Source organism: Vidua macroura, chromosome 17, assembly GCF_024509145.1.
Source record: "Vidua macroura isolate BioBank_ID:100142 chromosome 17, ASM2450914v1, whole genome shotgun sequence".
Taxonomy (NCBI): Eukaryota; Metazoa; Chordata; class Aves; order Passeriformes; family Viduidae; genus Vidua; species Vidua macroura.
In genome coordinates this window covers 5678997-5697603 of record NC_071587.1, presented here as the reverse complement: position 1 = coordinate 5697603, position 18607 = coordinate 5678997, and the positions used below count along the sequence as shown (strand labels likewise).

The window sequence follows — 18607 nt, the reverse complement described above, 5'->3', positions numbered from 1 at the left end:
TTTTAAAAACTAATAGCTGGCATCTCTTCATGGAATACACAGCCAACATTTTCAGATTCCACTCCAGGAAAACTCAAATCTGCCTTGAATAAGACATGAAGGGGAGGAAATGTTGATGTAATTTGTTTCCCATCTAAAAGAAAGCAAGCATAGTCCTCAAAAACTGAACAGAATAAATTTTGGTTACCTTGTGCCTCAATTTTAAGAGCAGTCCTTTCTTTACCTATGCAGAAATAACAAGTTGTGGAAACAGCTTTTTCTTTTTAGCTTTCAAATGCCCTCCACTACCACAGTCACTAAATGAGCTGTTTAAACCAAAGGAAATAGGTTGCAGGTGCAGAGTTTCATCAAAAGTTCATTTATCACTACACTTCAAACTTCAAGTGCTTAGCTAAAGGCTCCCATCATATCAGAGCTTCTGCTTTACAGCTATTGCAACATAATCACATTCTCTACTTTCCAGTTTTCTGAACATGGAACCTGATATTTTTAAAATGTTGACTGGTGTGAGGGGTAGAAACGTGCTTGAAAAACTATGAGTACTACAGAAGTGACCATAACGATTCAAGGCTCTGTTATTTCTCTTTAATATAACCTAAAGTGAGAAACCCAAGATATAAATCTTATTTTCAGAAGTATTCCAATGCATTAGGAAATATTTATTTCCACTTGATTATTTTACAGCAGAAATAGGCAAAGGAAACAAGATGAACATCTAAGACTATTTACAGTCTCATAATTTATTCCTGAATGATTCAGCTGTAATGCTATGAAATATTTTGAAATTTCTTGGCTGCCAGTTTTATATACGTTGAGACATTTTTTTTAAAATTATGATAATTCTTACGAGAGTCAAAATTAAATCAATACATCTATTAAAATTTATTATCAATTTTAGATGAATGACTAATACCAGCGTGGAAGCTGCAGCCACTCCAGCTGATTTAGCAGTTTGTTCTTACACCAAGAGCCCAGAGCAGCAGCTGCACCATTCACTCCTATTCTGATCTGCCAAATATTTCAAGCCTGTGCTAGACAAAACCACATGTGGGAGTGAGGGCACTATCCAGGTATCCAGCAGAGCCAGGCTCACTCTCCTCTGAGCAAGTTCAGCTTTACCCAGGAGTGCACAGCAGCCCCAGCAGTTTCTGAAACTGCAATACCCAAACGCATTTAATCTGTTTGAGCTTCCAAGCATTTCAGCAACATTATTCTTCAAGTTTTAAAGAGTACCGTGTTATTTTTGAACTAGCAATTATCTTATTTCCTGTACTCCAGTCTCCAGCAGACCAGGGAAAATGTGCCCATTTTCCTGTGGTCACAACTGCGACCTGTGATCACCTTTTACTTGATCCTCTCAGATGTCAAAAGGCTCGGACAGTGAAAGCCTGGAGCCTTCTGCTTTCATTAATGGGCTGTGTAATACCAAACAGGGCCCATAAGTGGGGAAAGCTGTATGACAAGTAGCCCTAATACCAGAAGAAAGAATAATTGTGAATAACCTATTCTGAAAATTAGCAAACAACATGAGATATTTAACTTCACAGGCCACTCTCAAAACTAAGCAGCTGCTCCAACAGATCAAGATACTCTTGAAGAAAAGGGTTTAATAAAATTGAGAATTAAGTAACAGCTTGTAACAGGAATATTTTCTTCTCCTGATGTTGTACTAAATACCCCAAATTTCTTGGATACAATGAAAGTTCAACCTGGTTTCCTAAGTACATGTTTGTGTCTCTACCAGGCAAAGCAGCACAGTAGTCTCTGCTCAAGAAAGGATCTACAACCAGAGACACAGTTCAGCATTAGGTTTTCACAAGAAGAGACTTTCGAGTGTGAGTTACTTGAGATCAAAACATAAAACAAGCCACTTTCTGTCACTGCAGTCACTGTGACAAGTAGTGGAATCCTGTCACACTTCACAGTAAGACAGCTACCCTGATTCAGAAACTGCGATTTTCCTTTTTAAGTGAAAGCCATAAGCACATACAAATAAAGCAAGGAGATAATTTGCTAATACCAAGCATAATATGCTAAAAAAAAAAATCATCTAACTTTGCTACTATGAAAAGTCTACAGTTAAGGTCATGCCCAGCATCTGTTCTGGAGTGTTTTCTGAACTACGTGCACATCTGATGTACAAGGGTAGTTCTGGGGGGATTAAGTGCAAGGGAAAACTGCAGTGACCTACAGGGTGTACAAAGATGCCTGACAACCTAAGTCTGTGCCTTTTTGAAGTACCAATCTCCCCAGGTAATTTGATCTGAATGTAACTAAACCCATTCAGATGACAAGATGTGGGAAATCACATACCTGTAGTTAGCAAAGTGCTAACCACACCACCTAGCAGTATATACACACTGTAAGAACACCTGGCAGTGATGGGGAAGAGGCAGGGAAGATTTGAGAAAGAGCCTGAGCTTACAGGATGAGGAACTGAACAAGTGTCTCTGACACTTGCAGACCAAATGACACCACCTTCAGAACTGGATATAACAGTCCTGTCACAAACCTAGAAATGACACAAATCTGCATTAATTCCTGAGCCTTCAAACACTTCATGAATGCTTAGAAGAAAGCCCTTCTGAATACTGTATCTTTCCTGAACTGAAAACCAGTGGAAAACTTCCTTGTCCGGCCTCTGGAGCTACTCTGATAAAAACTACCATTATACTTGTTTGTAGTCCATGGACTACAATAATTTTTAAATACTTTTCTTAGTACTGGGGAAAAACAAAGTCACGTTATGTTTGACTCTGGTTACCTATGGAGCTAATTGCCAAAGAATAATTTCAAAGCTCTGCTGAAACTTAAATGTTAATACACACAAAAAGACAGTATAAAAATTTATCTCAGGAAAAAAAAAATCACACACTAACAAATTCCCTTTGGAATTCAAGTTTTCTTACTCTGAATTAGAACCTCACCATGAGGCTCCTGTGCTAGGGTGGATGGCTGGGGTATTTACAAAAAGGGAGAAAAAACACAAAAACTTAAATTAAAACCAAACTAATTCTGCCCTTCATAAATGAGGCTCACATCTGTTTTGAACACTGTTTCATGCTATTGTGAAATACAGCTACAGGGGACTTATTTCACAAAACAATGCTCCACACAGCTTCATTCCCTACAAAGGAAACCATTTAAAAATACACCCTAACTTCAGTACACAAAGACTTAGCACAGCTCCCATCCCTCAGAAACGTGGCTGTGGTGTCAGCATCGTTTCACATTCTCACCAAGCACGCTGAGCAGCGATGGGCACAGCCCAAGCACAGATGAGCTCCTGGGAGATGCAGTGCCCCTGCTGAAGTCACTATCCTTGCTGCCAGCAGCTGTGTACCCAGCTTGCTGAAGTGCACGCAGGCCAGACTGAGCTGGAGTGCAAAGACAACACTGGCAGCTTTGAAGAAAAATCTATCAGATTCCTGAAAGAGGCAAATATTGCCCAGGATGAGTGTTGCAGGAGAGGCCCACTCATGAACACAGGGAAGGAGAATTTTAACTCAGGCTATGGTTCAAATGTAAATCCATGTTTTGCTGTGCACAGACAAGCTCATGTTTTGACAGTGATGCGGAGCAAAACCATAAACTGATGATTATGCATCAGTGGACAGAAGTCACAACAACAGGGCAGGACAGGAAGGAAGGGGAAAATGTGCTAGACAGAAAGCAGTGCTTCCAGAACAACAGTTTTACACCTCCACCTGTGAAACAAGAAAATGATGCACTTGCCACTTCAACTGTGTCTGCCTTTTGCCCAGGATTCGATTTAAGAATTAAATTACAAGGATAGCCATCTTATTGCCAGCTGCAGCCTCCATCTACTGCAAGACAAGCTACAGACTAGGGCAAATAAAACTACACTGTGCTGGGCTCTCCCAAGACCTCATGCTGACAACTAAAGCTGCCAAGCACAGAGCACCAAGGGCCAAGCTGTACTTTTTATATCCATACAATTACAACAGCCTAAAACCCAGAAAGCAGCTTCCTTTAGACACAGGTGATGCTGAATAAGCCCAGTTGATGATAAAAGAAAGACACTGTTTATGACAGCTACCCAAATCCAGAGAGCAGCATATTTTAAATTAGAAGACTCTATCTACATAAAACAGGTATTTCAAGGACAGCCTGCTTATGCTCCCTAATGAAGTGCAGGTGACATACACAGCTATGATAACATGACTCAGACATGATGACGGCTCCTCTGACAGTTTTCCAGGTTTTGGAGTAGGAAGAAGGCTGGAGGATAGGAGATTGCAAAAGTGTAAAAGGCTCTTGAAAAATGCAAATGTTTTCCACATTCACGTCCAAAGGTATCCTGGACAGCTGGAGAGATGTCCCATCTGATGGAGCAAGACGAAGTAACCCAAACACCTACACACTTCTAGGATGACAACTTGCGAGTATCAGAGTTAACAGCACTGACATTCAGACTCTGATTTGTGCCAGTGCTTGCTTACTGCAAAGATGGATGGAGATGACACCCACAGAGGGATTGGGCAACACTGCAGAAGTGAATCAAGGTCACTGTTGTTATGAGTTCATCTCACTCATCTTGCACCGCATGTCTGTCCACATGAACCTACTGCCCCTGGGTGTCTGACCATCCTGGGTGTCTGGCTGGCTACACTGTGCACAGGAACACAACCTGCACATTACTTTTTCTACTGCAGAAAGCACTCAAAGACTTCTGCTCTGTATCCCCGAGGTGCTCTGTAAACCACGCTGCAAGAATCTCATCTTCAGGCAAAACCCATGCTGAAACCCAAGTGTTGAGGGGAAACACCAGCAAGGAAAGTTAACTCTGATCCACACATCAAAGGGTTTGCTGTGCACAAGCAGCATTACCACAGATACAGCACATTTTAACAGCCTCAGTGACATTCCCAGCCCTCAAAAGAAAAGCAGGCTGCCTTTTATTCCCCATCTGGTGGTCATTAACTCTAGAGAACAAACCTCAGAGTACGTCACTAGCTCTCCTTCATCCCTCCATTTTGTACATGCTGCTTGTGTTGCAATGAATCATCCCCTTCACATGGATCTCCAAAGAGCTCCAGCTTCCCATTTCCCAAAAGGCTGGATTAAACTGGAGAATGCTCGTCTGACTTGTAAGGTGCCTTCCTAAGGCAAGTTTAAACCAGTACCTGCCCATCCCAGCTATTTTATCTTTCCAAAAACTGATCTTACTCACATGCTCACCAGCACTCACAAACTGGGAGAAGACATAATTTGCTCTTCCTATTGCTCCAGGCCCAGTTAGGAGACACTCATAGCAAGGTGGCCTGTATGGTGCAAGAGACTGACGTACCTGATACCAGAACCCTGCACACAAACCAGAAAGACACTGTCTCCCTATTGCAAATCCAGTGATTTCACTAATTGCAGAACCTTCCACACAACATTTCTAATTTGTATTGTATCATAAGTATTTGTAAAATAATATAGTACTACAGAAAAAAATGCCCACCTTAGCTCCTGAGATGAGATTTGCATATAACAATATGCTAAAATTGCAGAAGCTCCTCTGTTTTTTTCTTTGTGATGCCCTTTGATAAACGCCTCAGTCTTAAGCTGGAGAATGAATTAAAAGTCAGAAGCAAGTGTCCAAGATGGAACTGAATCTCTGTCCTAGCCAGAGAGCTTTACATCCATTTCTGTGCTGGAAAAAATCACTCCCACTATGTTCTGGTTTTTCCACCTCTGAGAAGAGCATAGCACTCCCTCTTTCCCCACTGTGTTGCCTATTTAAACAATATGGCCTTAGAACAAGATAACAATGTACAGCACAAAGGACCTTAAACCCAGACACAGCATCCATGAGTAACAAAATGTCCCTCCCTGGTGCTTCCTGCCTTCAGCTTCAAAAGAGTCTCTCTTCACATTCAACCCTTCACCCTCATGTCCTGAGCAGAGCATCAAGCAGTCCAGAAAGCTGACAGCTGGCAAGGCAGCACTGCACCAAACCAGAAGCTGGAATAAGAATTGCCAACTTATCAGCTACTCATCTCCCTAAGGACAGCACAAACTCCATCCAGTTGCATCTGCTGCAGAGCAGATGAAGGAAGACAGCCTTCCACCTGGTTATCAGGTCTCCAAAGAGACTGCATGTAACAGGGAGTCTGTCTCCTGCCACCACCTGTACTTTTCTCCTCCTAAAACTCTGCTTACAAGTTGTGCTTAAACCCTAACTCCAGAAATCTCTGCCTTTTACTTAGAAGATCACCACGTTTCTCAACTCTACCTCCAGCTACTGAAAAGTCTGCAACAGACACTATAGTTTAAAAGGGGAAAAAACACTGAAGGGTTTTCTCTCCTGAAAGGTCTTTATAAACCACCTCTACAAAACAAGAAAGTGCAACCTCAGAGGAAGAGGAGCAGCTATTTTGACAAGTCTGGCCCTTGTTCAAATACCAGGATAAGCCTTGAGTAGTAAAATATTGCCATCAATAAAAAGTTCAACTAAAGTACATTGCCCTGGCCCTAAAGTACAGGTCATCTATTCCATGTTACATACACAGGAAAAGCTGTTGCAATGTTGTTCAATTGAAAATGTGTACAGAAGTGACAAATGAAAGAAAAAATGTTCTGGATAACACTCTACAAGTTCATGCTCTCGTGTGTCAGAAGCTGTGTTAGGCAACAGAGCAGAGTATGTGACAAATGCCAGGAAAAAATTAAAAAGCTATCTGCACTTGGGGATTGCTCCATTCCTAGGAATTATTTTCTTGACTTTTTAACTATGAAGCCACATCTCTGGCCAATGTCTAAAAAACCGTTCTTAAAATTATTCCCTTTAGACATTGCCACACATCTAGCTGCACCAAACTGACAAGACATTTGGATGGAAACAAGACAACTTCCAATTTCCTGCTGCATACACTGAGTAGTAGAGTGAGCCCAACACTTCAGTATTTCCAGAGCATTTGGTAAAACTTATTTCAGGACAGCCAACAGTGGGTTTTAGACAGAAAAGCTGTATGCAGTTTATACATGTTCAACACCGGATCTCATATTTCATTTCTTCTTATCATTTATTCTTAAACACAGCAAAATATTCAACTACTGAGGTCCTGGATGCTTGCTGCAAAAATTAGTAACACTATGCAAATCAATGACTGGGATTACAAAATGAGCAATAAGGAATAAAAGCCACCAGGGTCTTATTTTTAGAAAATCATTGAAAAATAGCATTATGGAAGAAAAATGGACATCTTGAAGAACCAGAACTATGCCTTTATTGAGAATGTAAGTGTATTTCTCCTCCAAATAAAGCTGCACTATGTGCTGAATGCTGCATGTGTGAAAGAGACTGTCAGCTGTACACTGCAGCTGATGAGTCCTAGCAGGCACTTAGCTAGTTGTCCAAACAACTAAAACATCAGTGTGTTATCAACACCATTCTCATACTAAATCCAAAAGCACAGCACTGTACCAGCGACTATGAAGAAACTTAACTCTAGCCTGCCCAAAACCAGAACACAAGTATATCCCCACCATGGAACATGAGTTTAATGGACATGGCCAAAGATGAGTTACATAGACCGATCAAAATGTTTTAGTGAGGCTACAAGTACACTCCAAGCTTTCCTGAGGCAGAAATCAATCTCTCTCCGGTGATGGAAAGATACAGGCAGCTGCAGAGTTACTGTGCTGCAAAGCTGAATTCCATGAATGTCCATCTGCCTGTAACATGTCTATGCTGGGCAGAATTATGGAGGAAAATCTCCATCTTTTGTTGGGCAGTGTGAAGCTCAGCATTCTGCAATACTGATAGAAAAGGAAGCCATTGTCTTGCTAACACTCCCTAAAAAGCTCCTTCTCTGACGAAGGTATAAGATAAAAATACGTACAGGGACACCCACACAGCTCACAACTGCACAAAGCATATGGCAAGCTTGTGAACATGAACAAATACACTCACGTCAAAAATATCGATAAGGAATCCAAAAACCTCTACTGATCGGAAGCTCTGTGGGAAGTAACTTTTGTCTCTGAGACTGACAGGAGCGCCCAATTAAAACCATTTTCCAACAGTGTGATGCTGTCCCTCTTTACTCTGCCCTCATCCCAATTTCAGAAGTCAACACCTTCAAACTTAGAAAGGGATTTTAAGTATTCCAGGTGGAGATGCAGGGTGTTTTTCTTGAGGAGACACTGTCTGCTGAGGCTGAGTGACAAGCATCTACACTAACTTTCCTGCTGTGCCTCCAGTGAGCCTGCACTGCCCCCATCCCATCAAGATAAGCATTTCAGACATTTTCCAGCCCCCGCCTCCAAAGCCTCCCAAGACAGGAGTAAGGCATGCTCACTGCTGCCCGTCCTTGGGACTCCTTCATATTGGGAACAGGCAGATCCCAAAGCCAGAGCAGCTGTCAGTGCAAGTCATTCTTCCAAAGTGAACTACTGCTGCAACCACCTTTGAGAGAAACTGTTCAGACTCAAGCAACAGCCACGAAACAAGGTTAACTTCCCCAGGGTGAAGCAGTAGTATTTTATTCTAGCAGAGAAACAGGCCTTGAGATGATGAAAAACATCACCAGAATTCTGTGACAACATTAGAAAATTTGTGGGGCAATTCTTAACTTGAACCACTGTCCTTCTCCTACTCATCTTCCCTCATTACAGAACTCCATCTCTATCATTAGTATTAATAGAGAACTAATTGCCAAGGTCTCCCACGTCTCCAAAAGCATCAAGTCTGATCTCCACCAGTTGTGTTGGAGGATCTCCCAGATTATTGTTTGTTGCAAGGACTGGCACAAAACTGTATTTCCTGCCACCGCTCCTGCTGACACAGACAGGGATTTAAAAAAAAATCCTAATTTTTTCTCAAAGAAATTGCAGAATCATTGATGCTAAGTACATGTTACAAAAGAACAAATTTCAGGAAGACTGACTACTGCTCCACATTCTCCACTACCATTCTCAACTCTGGAGCTCTCACTTGTTCATCAGCTGAGCAGCTACAGAAGTCAAATTTAGAAACCAAATTTCCACTTGAAAACATGCAGGTATGTTCATATTTCTGAAGCCAAAACCAATTTTTTAATCCTCCTTATACCATGCAGGTCACAAGAATCCAAAATTAACTCCACCCTTTCTTTTGACATCACCTTCCAAAAGTCCTAGCTCTCGCTGTGACACCGCAAGATATTACAGCAGTTGACTAAGATCAGGAGTTTAAAAAGCAAGCATTCAAGATGAAAATATTTCCAACTATAAACCTCATTAAATCCACTGGAACTATTTAGCATTTATGTCAGCCAGGACATTTTGAACAAACGCTGTGCTAAAAATACTGTAGTCTCATACACACCGGGAAACCACTACTACAGCGTGTTCAGCTGAGCTAGGAAATAGCAGGAGCCTGCAGCAGAAAAGGCTCTCTCTGCTCTGCCTGGAACAGCACTTCCACGCTGTAGTAATTCCAGTGTTCAACCAGTGATGGACAGTGGAAGCCACCAGAGCACACACAGAGGAACTCGCTGGAGCAGGCAGCTACTGGCAGAGTAAGGACAACAGCAATTGGGAACACTGTTTAAAACTGCAGCTATGAACTGGGTTTTAAATTTATTTTCCACTGTTTGGGGTTTTTTTGAGAAGAGCAGAAAAGTGGCAAACTTGCTGCTGAAACCACAGCAAGCCCACAGCCTTCTCTCATTCCCTGACCAGGAGGGATAATTCTGAAATCTAAAGATGATTGATCCACATTTGAATGCTGACAGTGCTGAACAGCTCAGAACAGAGAGTCCTGCAGGGAAAAGGTACAGATAGATATGCTCTGTCAAAAGGGACAGTCCCAGGACAGCAAGGTAATAAACACTGATTTCAACATCAAGTATCTTCTCTCAGATTTAGAAAGCTAAGACATGGGTCTTCAAAAACCCAGGCAGAAGCAGAATATTGCTTTTTTTGCTCCCACGTTTTGGAGTGTGAGGTTTTCTATAAAATGGGGAGTAGTATCTATAAAACTGGAAGCCACAAAATCAATTAAATTTCATAAGCCAATAAATATCTGTGAATGTTCTACATGTTCTACAAGGATATGAGAAACTGTATCAGCACAACCAGCTCCAGCGACTTGATATTGTCCCATCTTGAAAAGCCACAGGAAAAAAAAAAATCTGCAATGATTTCCTAGGTTAAACTGTATTTCTCTTAAATAGACACTGTGACATTAAAGCCCATCCCTGCAGCCTAGTAACAAAAAAAGCAGATACGCTGTCAGTGCTCCACTGATTTTAGCAGAACTACAGCAATTTACAACACCAGGAAGAATCTGACCTGGAGCCTTCCTCTAACAGGGCAGTGGCTTGTGCTATTTCAGCAGGTATTACTTTAACAGGAATCCAGTGAAATCATTAACAGAGGAATTTGAGTCAATGAGATGTTAAGTACTTGCTATAATTACATATTATTGCAGTTTCTGCTGACAGTGCAACTCAGGAGGTTGGAATTCAATGAACTATCTAACGAATATCTGAAGTCACAGTTGTAAATGAAATTAAATCTGATTTGTGCTTGATCACATTTATGAGCTGTGTGTCTAATTTACATGAAGCCATGTAAAAAAAGCACACTTTTATACAGGTCCCCTGGTTCAAAATTTTTCATGTTTTACAAGGTAAACATAGAAGCCCTGATAACACATTAATAAACAGAGAGTGCTTAACACTGGAGAAACATCTTAAGAAAACCCACTAGGAGGAAGAAACACACGGGCCATTAACCCCCAAAACACATCTTCCAGCACATTTAAGTAATTCTGCTGAGTTTTAACAAAAACACAAGTCAGCTGCAGCTCCCAGAAATGCATTCAACTCCCCACTCCCACCAGACACCCATTAAATTTTAACCTGAATGCTGAATGTGTCAGAACAATTAACACAACAGACCTCTAGGTCTTTAGCAAAGCCCTTCTGAGGCTTCTGCTGGGGAAAATAGATGCAACCAACTTATGTAGCACATGATAGTGAAGAACAGCTTACCAACAATATGTTTATTTACATTTCTGAGAAGTGTCATGAATGATAAATTTACTTCAGAGTACTCTCACCTATCACAATCTGAAGATTCCCAAAGTGAAGCTACACTGTCATATCCTAACAAGCCCTGCGAGAGATTGCTGTGAACATATCAAAAATCAATGCAAAAACAAAATTAAGAAATTTTGCAGAGATTGGCATCTTAAAAAAAAAAAACAAAAAACAAACCCTAAGTGGTTGCAGACTTAAAACTACCCCAAGTATTGTTCTGAGGCTGTGGGCAGCACTTCCCACAATGCAGGCTCACCACCAGCACTGCAGTCTGGAGCAGAGGCAGGGAGCCATGCAAGGAAGGAACAAGCTACATTCTTTTGGATTCACATCTCCATGTATCACAGAAAAGGCAAAGGAAATTTTCAGCAGAGATATCAATCTGCACCTAAATACTATTAATTACCTTTTGTACTTTGGATCCCTTGCCAAACGTTTGACATTTAAAGCATTCCTGAGACATGTTCCCAGGGAACTTAAAAGACAGTTTCTCCCTGACATGTCACACACACACAGAGCACAGACAGTGCCTTCATGCTTCCTAAATCCGTGCAGTTTGTTTAGCACAGTGGCTCTAACAGCAGTGCTAAGGTACACACAAGCCCTATGCCAGAAGTGGCCCTGCTCTCCTTCAAAAAGCTCTCACTCATCCAGAAGGCGCCAGCAAAGGCAGCAGCAAGGAAGCACAAATCTGGTTTCCAACAGACTGTTTCACAACCACTGAGAAATCCTAAAGATCTCTGCTATGCTGCTCTACAGTTTGTTAGCATTTAAATCACCCACACCTCTTATTGCACAGCTCTGTCATACATGAAACATGAATTTAATGCAAAACACAAAACGTGCTGAAATTCCTTAACTTGTAAAGCATTTGGTTCAGCACTCCTGTTATTTAATTTGAATTTCCCTCTTGCTCATTCCTTCACACTGCCAGACTGATAAATACACAGATGCCCCATGAGCACTTGGGCCAACATAAAAAGCCTGCCAGCTCCTGATAAGATGCTGCAGCAGAAAGGGCTTCGGTTTTTTTTCCCCCAAAAAATACTCACTGTTAAAGCAAGCCCCTCCTTCAAACATGTTTGAATTCCAGAAGCCACCTCTGTGATGCTGGACAAATTCACACTTGACTCTTGTTAATGCACTGTAATGGTTACTCCAGTGATACTTGACCTCAAATTGCATCTTAACATTACTGGCCAAATCAACTGGAAGCAAAAAGCACTACTTGGGGTGATGTCCTCAGTCTCCGCACTGAGCAGTTCTGGATTTTACACGAGTTCTGATCACAGGCTGCTGAGCAGCCAAGGCATTAATAGTAGTTAGTAGAATTTAGTAGTTTTGGAATGCAATTTGATTATTTTGCAAACAAAAGTTATTTTTATCTACTGCACTCTGCAAACACAATGGGAGAGCTCAAAGTCAAGATAAATTGCTTTCAGTCTCAACATTGCCCTCATTAGTAAGAGGTTGTTACATCCAACCTGAGTAACAAAGCCCTTAAAGGCAAAACTCAATAGAATCCAAATCTGTGGAGGTGGGGACATTTTCAGCATCCAAGCTGCAGTTGGAAACAACAGTTTTGGGCTCCATTTCCCTTCTGAATGCTGAAGACTGCAAGGATGTTACTTGCAGAAAAGGCTGGCTGTATCAGCACAATATTGCTCTCAGCATGGTCTGCAAATGGGCACTGCTAGGACTGAACATGGAAAATTCTTTGCAATGCGTATGGATACTAAATATACAGCTAAGGTGAAAAAAAAGTACCCACTACGGCCAAATAGGGGGGAGAACCTGGATATTGAAATGGAATGCAATTACTCAAGCTGGAATTTGCCCAGGACACTCTTGCTTAGAGCGATCTGGCTATTTAATGACAAGAAATAGCCAGGAACATGTACTTACTGCTGGCACCCCCTCTCATACCCAACACTACCCTGCTATCAATGAAACGGGTGTGTAACCAGACCCAGGCTCCTGCTACAACAGGGCTGCGCCGTGGTGACCTGCAATGGGCAGATCCACCCACCCTACTGCAGCTGCAACAACTTGTGTGACCACAACCTGAGGCAGTGTGTCCACTGACCCAGATAGGAACATTAACAACAGGAAGCTTCAAAGTGCTTAAGCTGCCCTATTACTGATACACTAACCAAAAGTCACCCCAAACACTCTTTATTAACAAAAATGTTTACTGCTGCTACACTCAACACTTAGAATGAATCAGTACCAGCCCCCAGGAAGAACTTCCCTTTCCCCAGATGTGAAGTACAGGAGGCCTAAAAGGAGAGTTTGGCTCTACTGTTTAGCACTGCCTGACAATAATCAAAGTACAAACCAATTCGGGGGGGGGGGGGGGCATTCCTACAACCCACTCCTAATCTTTGCCACTAAATAGGATCAAAACAAGAAAATAAGAGCAAGAGCCTCAGTGCTCTGCCTGAAGGGGAACCGCTGTTCTCACATCCGCGCGTGACAATTCCCGACGCACCAGTGCAAAGAGCTCCTGTGCAGAGGAAACAAGGCTCAGAGCAAGCAGAGGTGACAGATTTTCAGGGAGATCAGGGGTGGTCACAAGGTCAGAGAGTCCAGTGTCTATTCAGCATTATTCCCTTAGCAAGACTAACAGGGTTACACGTACCTTCCAGTGCTGAAAAGGGTTTTGGGGTTTAGGGGCCTCTGATCAATGACAATGATGTTACATGACTGCCACAAATAATTACAGTGGGAGGGAAAGGGTGCTGACACCTACACTGGTTTGATTTGTTGGGTGCACTTGATTTACCAGGAATTCAGCTTTTCCGTCAAGGTGTCTTACTTTGAATTTCTGTCTTGAATTCCTTCAACACATGGTAGAAATAAAAACCACAGGAGTTTTAAGAGCTGTATTACTAAAACTCTCAGAAGAATAAAACAGCACATGGTCACAATAGAGAAAAATCCCTCTGAAAGGTTCACTGGAAGATGGAGTCAAAAGGTCAAATATACATCACTTCCTCTATGTACAACAGAGCTAAATAACTAAAGCTTACCAGGGAGTATTTTTCCCTAAATAAAGATGATCTTTAGATAAAGCCAGTACTTTCCAGCACAAGAAGGCTACAGGCATTCCTATATAAGCTTATATTTAAATTGCTTCAAGAGTTACACTCGTACTTCTTGGGAAATCCACTGCACCCTTTTTTCCTGATAAGAATTATTCATAGAGCTCTGCTATAAATTCAGAATGGAAATGAAGAGTTCAAAACCTGCATATTTGATACTGTCTGCTCCCTGCTGCACACACACAATCACATTCCAATGAACTGACAGAAGGAAAGGTGCTCACAAGCGTAGATCTGTAAATATTTACACGCAGTAGCCTACAAGGCAACCAGGCACGTGGACATCATCCAGAAAAGCATTCTAAAAATTAGTGTAACTATAAGTCAAGCAGATATTTTCAACCACCTTTTCTGTCCTCTACCATCTCAGCAGTCAGGGGACAGCTCAGAGCTCCTCACACATCCCAAGCAGTGACAGTAAAACACACGCACAAAGGTTGGTTGTATACCCTCAAATCCCCTTCACCCTACTTAAGCCCTTCAATTTGACACCTATCAAATGAGGCAGGCTTGCAATCAGCTTGCTTCCTATAAAAATGAATAAATTATCAGAAAAAGTTAGCAGTCATCAGTCTGATTAGAAAAGACAATATTGTATGTCTGTGTATATATATATATGAACATAAATATACATATAGATAGATATGCATATGTATTCATATAGAAATATATACATATACAAAAAATTATATATAAGTGTGTATATATATATATATATATATTAAATTACAGGACTCCTGTAAATGTTTCTGAACAAAATGAAGTTAGCTTGCAAAGTCCCTGAAGTGATGCTGTCTACCTTTCTGGAATTGTCTACACTATGGTCTGTTAGGTTTTTTTGAAGTAGGTTTTTATTTTAATTTAAAAAAAAACCCATCTAACAAGGTAAAGTCACATCATTTAAATAGCCAGGAAAAAAATAAGACTGATCTTAAAATGGATGCAGCAGCTTCTTTTAAAGAGCAACATGTTGCAATCACCTTTCATTTTAGGGGAAGGGAGGCATTCCCTCAAAGGAACAGAGACGGGGAGCAGTGGGGGGAGGGAGCCTGCGATTAAAAAAAAAAAATAAAAAGCGACTTGGGATTTTTAATTTTTTTTTTTTTTTTTAAGCTAAAAACTTTGCTTTCCCCTCGGTTACAAGGGGCTGGTGCCGGGGATGGCGGCCCGGTGCCTCCGCAGAGGCGGCTCGGCGGCAGCTCGGGGAGGAGGAGAAGGAGAGAAAAGCCACAGAGAGAGAGAAAAAGAAAATGGCGCAGAGACTAAGTCCCGACCGTCGACAAGGCGACTTTCCAGGGAGGAATCGGGGCCCAAAGGCGACCCCGGCAGCGCCGCTGCGCTCGGATCGGGGGCCTGCGGTGCCCCCACTCGGGGCGGCGGGGGTCGGGGGGGGCCGATCCCGGCGGGAAAGGGGCGCTTTTGGCAGCTCGATGGGAACAATGGGGCCGGTGAGCGCGGAGCCGGGACTTAGTCTCTGGGACGCCATGTCTGTGCGAGGGGCGCGCCGGGGCCGCACTCACCGTTCGCTCGGAAATCCGCCTCGATCTGCGGGGAGAGCACACAGGGACACACCGTCAGCACGCCCGGGTCCGCGGCGCTCCGGGGGACCCCCACCCGCGCCCTCACCCTCATTTTTAGAGGAATTAAATACTAAATGAGAAAAGCCCGGCGCGATGCGGAAGGTGATGGGGGAACCGGTGAAGCGCCCCCCGGGCCCCGCACAGCTCATGAGAGGACCCCTCCCGAGCCCCCCAAAGGGGAGCGAGCCGGGGAAGCGTGGCAGCCGCCCCCTCCCCTTCTCAGCCCAGCCCGGGGGTCACACGCGGGTGCCCGTTCCCACCGCCCCCCATCCCACCGCGCGGAGACAGCTGGGCTGACAGGGCTCTGTCCCGACTTATGGGGGCGGCCGCAGGGCACGGTCCCCCCGCTGGGGTTACGGCGGGTGGCGAGGCGGCCAGCCCAGGGCCGGCACGGGGAGATGCGAGCACCGCGGCGGGGGGTCCCCCGGGAGCGCGCCCCGCGGGCGGCCACGGGGCGCTCACCTGGGAATCGTTGTGCAGCTGGTCCCCGCTCATGCCGGAGGCGCGGGCGGCCGGGCGGAGCGGGAGGAGCGGCGGGCAGATGAGCGCCGGGCGGAGCGGGACGCGGGGAGCGCAGCGCGGTTGTGTAACAGACTAAGTCCCGGTTTCGGCGCTCTGCGCAGGCGCGGCGCCTTTTAAAGCGGCGGGGAGAGGCCTGACGGGCATGGGGCGGGAAGCGGCCGCGCGCGTATTTGCATCCGAGCCACGCCCCCAGAGCCGGCATGATTTGCATGCGGACCACGCCCCGCCGGCGTGACCGCTCCGACCCGCTGCCCCTCCACCGTGCGCTGCGCCGGCTCGCTGCTTTACATATCCGGTCCCGCCCCTTCCTCTCCCTCCTCCAATGGCGCGGCAAACCCAGGCGCTCATTTACATGTGAGGCCCCGCCCCTTCCCCGCGGCTGCCCGGCCCGGTGCATTGTGTAAGAACTCGTGCTGCTCCGTGCGTGCAGTGCGCATGCGCCACCTCCTCGCCCGGCCGGCTGTATTTGCATACAGGCCCCGCCCCTGTCCGCAGGCCCCGCCCCCAGGCCCGCATGGCGGGCGGGCTGCTCTGAGGGGAGGCGTTTGCGCTGCTCCCCGCGATCACCCCACCGTGACAGCCCCTCGGACTGTGGGGCCCTCAGGGCTCCTCCTGAAGTCCCGCCGCGCCAGACCCCCCCCACAGGCACCAGCTCATGGGCAATTAGAGCATTTCCTAGTGAGAGGAGGCGAGCGGGTGCGCGCACCTGTCCCGCAGACCCCTCGCTATCAGTCTCTGTTATCTGTGTGGCTGACCCTCGCTGTCGGTCTCTGTGCGCCACCGCACCAGGCTGGAGTGCGGAGGCCGCAGGAACCACGAGGAGATGCTGGGGTGGGGATGCAGATCAGGCAGGTTTGGGCTCACTTGACTCGTTTAAGTCAAGGACAGCACTGGTGCATTGCATACAAGAGCATTAAAAAGGGATCAGCCCGCAAGGTTTTTCTTCTGGCATAAGCAGAGTCTTAATTTTTTTTTCTCCTGCAAAGAAATGGAGGGTAAAAGGGGGCCAAAGCTTTATTTTCTTTTAGATAATGTGATAATGAAGCACGTGCCTGCCTAGAAAAACACCCCTCCTTCCTCAGCCCAAACCTGAAGACATTTATTTCTGCTCCGCAGCAGCTCTTATAAACGGGTTTTCTTGTCGGTGTACTAAATGGCAGGTTTAGTATGCATGGCTGGTACGTGTCTCACAGGACTGCCTCCAGTCTTCTTGGAGCTTCCATCCTCTGCTGCAACACAGACTGTACCTTTCCTCAGCTTCTTTACACAACCAGAGCTTTGATTTGACACTAAAATAACCTGGCGCTGCCAGGCTATCTGAAGAGATACATCAAAATGTAAGCAGTGACAGCAGCCACCTATTTGCACTGCATATTTATATCCTGCAAAGGCAAAACTCTGTCACTTTCTTACCGTCTTCAGAAGAGGATCTGAGGACTTCCTTTTTTTACCTAGAGCAGGCAAATATTTCTGGAGCTGTTTATTATGCAAACTGCTTTAGTCACTGTTAGATTTTTAAATATAAACATAATGAAAGGGCTGTTTCAGACACCGGGAAGAGGTGTGTGCCCCTGGCTCACAAGAATGAGGTGAAAGCAGGCTTTGCCCTGGGTTTGAGCCCCTCCTTGCTGCCATCCAGGGCTGCAGGGCTGTGTCTTTTGAGACAGCCTGGGAGCGGGCTGACACCTCCTGCTTCCAACATTAGAAATTCCTAAAAGCTCTTCCTTTGAAGCAGCAATTTCACTTTAAACCTCACATCTTTGTCTCCCCCGACAGCTCAGGTGGCTGTGCCTGCCACAAGAAAGAGACCCGCCACCATCCCCGGCACGCTGCAGCTGCAGCCAGCCCTGCGCAGGGGAAGGCAGCCCGGCCCCTTCCAGCAGCTGCCACCTTCACAGGCGTTTGCAAGCACGTCTGGTTGCAAAGCAGAGCCCCCGAAACCGGCACACGAGAGGTTTAGCGCTGTGCTGCCGGTAGGAGCCTGCTGCCAGCCGGGCGGGACAGCTCCGAAGGAACAGGGAGCTTCCCAGTTTGGTGTCTCGGGTCCTGACAACGACCGCGGCAGCAGTGCCAGAGCCATTAGTGACGAGCAAATCCTTGTGCTCGAATGTCAAACACCTCTCGCTCCACGGAGGGAACCTGCAGCTGAGACAGCAGCTTCGAGCTGCCTCCCAGGAATCTCTTCCCATCTGCTGCTGCACGGAGCCTCCTTCTCTGGAGCTGTTCGAAACCCACCTGAACACAAACCTGTGTAACCTGCTGTAGGTGAGCCTGCTTTAGCAGGAGGCTGGATTGGGTGTTCCCCAGAGGCGCCTCCCAAACCCAGCCATTCCGTGCCATCCGTTTTGTCCCCGTTCTTCCA

The 18607-nt window shown here is 45.0% G+C and overlaps 1 protein-coding gene across 1 annotated transcript in view; it reads right to left on the bottom strand.

Annotated features, from left to right (window-relative positions):
* Positions 1–16310, bottom strand: part of TOP1 (DNA topoisomerase I) — a 65837-nt gene extending 49527 nt beyond the window's left edge. Inside the window, exons 1-2 of the mRNA XM_053992970.1 lie at positions 16186–16310; positions 15664–15688 (exon numbers count right to left, since the gene is read on the bottom strand). Coding sequence (XP_053848945.1) covers positions 15664–15688; positions 16186–16218 — 58 coding nt within the window. The 5' untranslated portion in view covers positions 16219–16310. The remainder of the gene's footprint in view (positions 1–15663; positions 15689–16185) is intronic.
* Positions 16311–18607: the final 2297 nt, after the last annotated feature.